Source organism: Neolamprologus brichardi, chromosome 9 (genome assembly GCF_056152115.1).
Source record: "Neolamprologus brichardi isolate AB-2024 chromosome 9, ASM5615211v1, whole genome shotgun sequence".
NCBI classification, from domain to species: domain Eukaryota; kingdom Metazoa; phylum Chordata; class Actinopteri; order Cichliformes; family Cichlidae; genus Neolamprologus; species Neolamprologus brichardi.
In genome coordinates this window covers 7071040-7077618 of record NC_142112.1, presented here as the reverse complement: position 1 = coordinate 7077618, position 6579 = coordinate 7071040, and the positions used below count along the sequence as shown (strand labels likewise).

General features: G+C 39.4%; 1 protein-coding gene across 1 annotated transcript; it reads right to left on the bottom strand.

Moving 5' to 3' along the window:
* Window positions 1–284: 284 nt before the first annotated feature.
* On the bottom strand, window positions 285–2722 carry LOC148101151 (uncharacterized). Its single transcript, XM_087845568.1, has one exon. It carries the CDS (start codon window positions 2720–2722, stop codon window positions 635–637), a length of 2088 nt encoding a protein of 695 aa, XP_087701694.1. The 3' UTR covers window positions 285–634.
* Between the last annotated feature and the right edge of the window lie 3857 nt (window positions 2723–6579).

Below are 6579 nucleotides of genomic sequence, written 5' to 3'. Positions count from 1 at the left end.
AATTCTTAGCAATCAAAGATATGTTTGTGAAATACAAAAAAGTTTTACTTGTGCTTTCTTTTATGCGTGGTATGAGTTTCAGCTTCGGACTGAAGGTCAGACGTATCACAGTGTTCATCTAGATATTTCTGAAGACTGCGTTCTGCTTAGTGAAATGTGTCTGGAAGTACAAACACAATGTATGGCCAGACATAAATTAGGACACGAAAAACTTGTTATTGTTACATTTATACAACATCAACCCAGATGATACCCACCATGGCTTATTAGAAGTCGGACTGGTGTGTAGGTGAGCCATGTTGCACCAGGATGAACTCTCCTCTTTACTGCGGCGTGGATCCTGAATGTGTCTCGCGGAGGATATGGAGGCCATGACAATTTCTCCCCATTTATCCATGAACTAGGGACAATTTCGGTACCACCAGTGCTGAACTGCACAATGCACCAGTCTTTCATTTTTATTTTACTTGGAGTCCTTTTTTGCCCTGTCTAGGATAAACAGGAAACATGTAATTACAATATATTTCATAGTCACTAAAAAACTTGATCTATTGACTGAACTAAATTATAAATAGTCGATTAAAATGTATATAGGCAACAATTACAAGCAAACCCGATAAAACAAACTCTTTTTTTATTGACTATGCATGATTGGCAATGCAATGAAAGCTGTGTTGTCTGGACAAAGAAAATATTTGCCAGTAACATTATTGAGCTTTGTAATGCCAGGTCTGCTGTTCAGCTGCGACACTCTGTAGCATCCAAGTCTGGATGACGGTAAGGGGTACTGAAAGTAAGACTCTTTGTGACAAAACTTTTGGAAAATAACAAATGTGTCACCATCTACTTTCACAGTGTTGCGGATTAAAGCAATGTCATCAACTACCTGCACACAGTTGTCCCCATCCCCTACAGACAAGATGTACTTTTCTGTCACTACTTTCTTGTACTGCTCTGAATGGTGTATCGGAGCCACAAGTGGACCATCATAATGCTGATGCATTAACTTTTGTGCTTTTCTTGGTGGTGCTGGCTTCACATCCGGTTTTTCAGAAAGTCTTTTTACAATTTGTTGTAAAGGCAAGTGAGGCTTTCGCAAGAGATGTTTAATCTGGCCTAAATAATTTTCATAGGGGAAAGCAGCAATGTTATCTAACGTGCCAAAGAGTCTATATTCTTCTGACAGGTGTGTCAGCTGGTGTACGTTGTATGTGATTTCATCCCTACCATACAATTCGCCGAAGTGAGAAACAAATGACACCAGGAATTCATTGGCACAATTGACCATTTCATTAGACATAGAGGGGGATAACAGCAGATGCATTGCTACAGAAAACAACATAAAGTTATCATAGAACTCAACTGGAATGCTATTCCTAAGCACTACGGGCCCTGTGTACAACATAAAATTTCGCAACTCTGTTGCTTTCCATCTATCAATTTCAGACAATTCCCTTGGCTTGCGGTTAAACTCATTTGGTGTATAAGGTCGCAGAGCTTTCAACTTTTCTGAAATTTCAGCTACTGTTCGACTGGACAGCCTTGTTGCAAGTACTTTGCCCTTTGTCCACAAGTATATGAGTTTTCTTGTGACTCCAAGACAACATAGATGCATATAATCCAAGGGAAACATCGTTATCATCTTAACCATACCAGCTAAAGGAGACAATGTTTGATTCAAGTGGTGGTCTTCATCAATCATCAACTGAAAATCTGCATCCGTTCTAAGCTTTGCATTAACTTCTGGGTACGTCATTTTGTTCTTCCATTCACCTACTTGAACACATTTATCACAACCAGAATAACCATTATGAGCCTTTATGTTTTTAATGAAAGCTCTTGCAGGTGCATCACACACAAATGAACATACTTTAACTGTTATCTGGCAGCTATTGTAAATAATGCCATACTTCAAAATGTGCCTGAGGTCCTTCACAAATGGGTCCAAGAACTGAACTACACTTTTTGGCTTACAAAGACCACAGTAGAGACCAACAAGGAATGGTGATTTTGTGTAGTCAACATTTGCAATTGCAAGAATTGGCCAGAACTGAAGTTTACTGCTTTTGAAAAGGGGTAAACCATCTATATTAAACTGCAATTTTAAGTCGTTCAACTTGGCAGGCAAGATCAAGGATTTTAGTCGAGAGACCAACCCTTTAGCCAAACCAAAATGATGGTCTTCCCCACCATCCATTTTTATTGTGTTTATTTGACCTTGCGTTCTGAGAACTGTCCTGGCATCTTTTGGTAGGTCTGGGTGAAACACACGCAAAATTCCCAAGAGTGCTGTTACTGCCACCAACGACACTGAAAATGTAGAAGCCCAGTATCTTAAACTTGTTATTAAGAATTCAGTATTTGGCGCTTCGTCATCAGCTTCGTCATCACTATTATCAGAATCAAACGGTGGTGCATGGCAACCAAAGCTGTCAAAACTAAAGTCACAGTCATTATCCGTGTCGGGTGATACATAGGTCTCACATACTTCTGAAATCTGCTCATAACAGCGACTGGTAAATACTTGACTGTCTATACCTGGGTGACAACAGTGGGACACACCAGACTCTTCTGCAACCTGCGGTCGCTTAACGTCAACTTGTGCATTGCTGTTTTGGTTATGTTTTTCAGCAACCATCTCTTTAAAGTGCCTGAGTATATCGGACTCTGCTGCCTCAACCATTTTCCGTAATTTACACTTCCTTGACCAGCGTGATGTCATTGTCAGTGTATATCAGATTAAACAAATAGTGCTATATTTGGAAATAGTCAAATAAGCAAATTGTTTAACACTAGGAATTTATTTAAGGACGTGAGTTTCTTACTTATCGATGGGTGGATGGTAGTTACCAAATCAGATCTGTAAAAAAGAGGAAAAATAGGGAACAATGTCAATAAAGAGTGAAAACTGGATACAAAGACGGCTCATAGAAGCTGAACCGAGTCCTATGTGTGAAGTGACAGTAACTGCATGTGTATATGTAAGCATTTAAACACTGAAGATAATAAAATTAACAGTATTTTGTCTAAGTCTGCCATTGTATGAATTCATGGCACCGAGACAAAAACTTGGCGCACAGTGTGGCGTCAAAATAGGCGCAAAATAGGTCCACACGTAAATGCTAAAACGTAAAGTTAGGTTAGCGTGCAGCGTAAAGTTCGGTGAGCGTGCAGCGTAAAGTTCGGTGAGCGTGCAGCGTAAAGTTAGGTGGGCGTGCAACGTAAAGTTAGGTGGGCGTGCAACGTAAAGTTTGAATTGAGTGCGAATCGAAGCGGGTGCTCTCCAATCATTAAAAGTAACAAAGTCATTGAACACATTTATACAGTTACCTTTACGTTTATCAATCATATATCTCAGATTTACAATTTTTTGTAGTACTATGCTAAAAAGAAACTACAGAGCGAAAGTCTGGGTCAAGCGAAGCGACAGCAAGAACAAAGGAACCCTCGAAGCGTTAAAGCTAGCTAGCTAGCTAGCTTTGTAAGGGAATATAACGGAAAAGTTTGAAACGAAAATGTCTTCTTTGTTGATAGACTTTGTTCACTGTGCAATTTATTTGTTGCCGGTTTGTAAGATGAAATTAGACACAATTTCGGGTTCCCATATTTTGTCCGAAACTTTACATTAACAAGTTTGTTTGTTTTTTACTGTTATTCAAATGCAACTGTGGAAATAACGAATAGAACAAAAATCATTCATTCTTACCTTATACTAATCGTGGTGCAGGCCAGTGCAGTGCAAGAACTGATGCCTTCTCCGGTCCGCTGAGAGTAATGTCCCGCTCTACTGTACAAGACAATGGTTACCTGGAGGGATGTACCACTGTGAGAGGGGGTGCTTTGGAATAGTCCAAGTGGTAGCAGCTTAAATTTCCCGCTCAACCATTAATCTATGGCTTTTCAACGTGATTGTTGTCGCCTTGTCAACTATAAATAGATCAACAATCAACGATGACAGAACAACAGTGAATCAATGTTATTTCAATGTCAGTGTCAGGTTTCATCAGTATTTCAGTGTTGTTTCAACATTGGTTTTGTGTTGACATTTCAACCCTGACGATTCTGATGGTTCAGATGGAAAATCAACATCTGTTCAATGTCTCCTTGTTATCTGGGTTGGCACGGTGCACCTCACCCGTGCCAAAGTGCTCACGGGCAGAGGATAGTCCTCCCCCAGCTGCTATCAGGGCAGATGTTCACACCTATGCGTCCAAACTGCAAATGAATCACGCATGAGTGAAGCCGCTGCTCCCGCACTGACTGTAACGCAGTCAGATCTTATTTTGTTATGCTGTTTTGTGGATCACAAGGTTTAAAACTACTAATAAACACACACACACACACACACAAAGTAACTCTCCCAGAGTGCCAATTTCGGGTCACTTTTGCCGGTCCAAGCCCGGGTAAAGGAGCAGGGTTGGAATTGTAACATTAAAAAACAATAATTGCTAAAAGAAATTTAATTTGTAGTTCTAAATAAACTCTAAATGCATTTAGGACGTTCTTTTACTCACTTTATGTCTCTTCCACGATGTTATTTCTTTCTCCAACAATGTAGGTTACAATTACATTAGCATGGCCAATTATGCAAATTAGGCGATGACATCATTTAGCGACTAATAGCGACTTTTAGGACAACAAATAGCGATTTTCCTTACTGAGGAGTTGGCAACACTGGGTGCATGGAGTTCCCGGGTTTTTTCTCATCTCAGCAAGAGTGGAGGCATCTGCTACTCAAATCGAGAAATCCACGGACAAAAGAGAGGGAAAACTCAGAATTGAGAGGAAAGGAAGCCAGCATACTTACCTGCTGGAAATCCGGAGTCGAGTGGCTGGATGAAGGAGAGAAGCAACGTCGGTAAGAGAAGTGTTATTCCGAAGGAAAAAAGTTGTAGAGACTTACCGTGGTGATCACGCTAATGCTAGCTCGGTGTCTCACAGGCTAACCACTCACCTTTCATCCGGAGAGCTGCTGCAATTCCGACACCAGTGTGTGTTGGGCTTTTGTGAAACAGAGCAACGGTGAGCAACATGTTCTTAGCCGCTCTAAAGCTAATTTTTGGCAGTTCACTGTAAGTTTAAAGTAACCTAGAGGGTAATTTTTAGTGCATTTCTCTCTCACGAATAGGCCTATAGTGTGGAGAAATTAAGCACACTGCTTTAATACCTCTGAACTGAACTCACATGTATATTTTGTTGCTTATTTGCACATAGTTCTGAATTTGTTATGGTGTATTGTATTTTGAATGTCAATGGTTACTTACCATAAGTATTGTTTAATTAATGTTTACATGAATAGAGACATATTTGAGCAACTTAGATGTTTAGTTCTCATATTTGATATACTTGAAAATTGAATGTTGTACAACAGAACTGTGAGATTTGATAAGATTTAAGATGTTAATGCAATGAATATGAGGTTGATGCAATATTTTGATTTTGTATTTTAACCTTAAACAGTGCATCTGAAACAGACTGATTAGTATGTACATTTTATGACCTGGATTATAGGTCAGGTTTTTTGGAGAGGACAGAAAAGTCCAAGGACCAGGACGATATTCCGGTTGTGATAGATGGCGAGCCAACCACTTTGAGGACGATCTGCCCCAAAAGAAGATACACACCACACACTCATACATTCCAATTACACTCACAAGGACCTTTGAAGTTGGCTATTGCCAGCTTAACTCTAAATTCTTAAAGGGCCCCAACAAGTACTTTTATTTTGTTTGAGTGTGCACACTATTTATTTTATTTTTTTACTTTATCTGTACAAATTGGACAAATATCTGTTATACCTTGTAACAATACAAGAGTGGCTACTCAAAAGTTAACATTGTGTCCAGGTCATTATTGCTGCTCAATACTTTGGCTCCATACGAATTTGGTGTCTTCTGATTCTGGCCAGGGTCTTATTACAAGCCCAAGTAATTATTGCACTGTAATTCACCTTTATACCTTAAAGTTGGTTACATATGCATGTGCGAGAATGTGCGTGTGTATGCATGTGAGTGTGTGTGTTTGTGTTTGGGGGTGCGTTTGTGTGACCTCCTGCCCACAAAAGGGTCATCTCCCCCACCCTGTATATGGCTTAACCCCTCTAACGGTCTCACCAAATACAAACACAGGTGAGATCATAAAGGCAGGAAGTAAAACATCCTCACTAAATAAGAAAACAGAACCCTCACATAGGATGTGCCTATAATAAAACACTACAGCCTCCCCCACCAACAGGCTGGGGAGGTCAACAGAAACAGAAGAATGTCTTTGATCCTATAGTTTGAACCAAGACTTACAAATTTAAGTAACACAATGACAACATTTAACCATTTGACTCCAACAATATTTAGAATTAGTAAAAAAAAATTATTTGCCTCATAATTCCATATATTTTGCTTCATTTATTTGATGTCTTCAGTTTGTTTCTACAATGTAGAAAATAGTAAAAATAAAGAAGACACATTAAATGAGAAGGTGTGTCTAAACCTTTGACTGGTGTTGTGTGACAGAAACAGAGAGAGACTAGAATCACTGGAGAGTTTATTTTATACTTCCAGCAACAAGTTATGTGAATGCTGG

Coding starts and splice junctions, on each gene's coding strand:
- LOC148101151 (XM_087845568.1), bottom strand. CDS start 2,722: ATGACATCACGCTGGTCAAGGAAGTGTAAATTACGGAAAATGGTTGAG.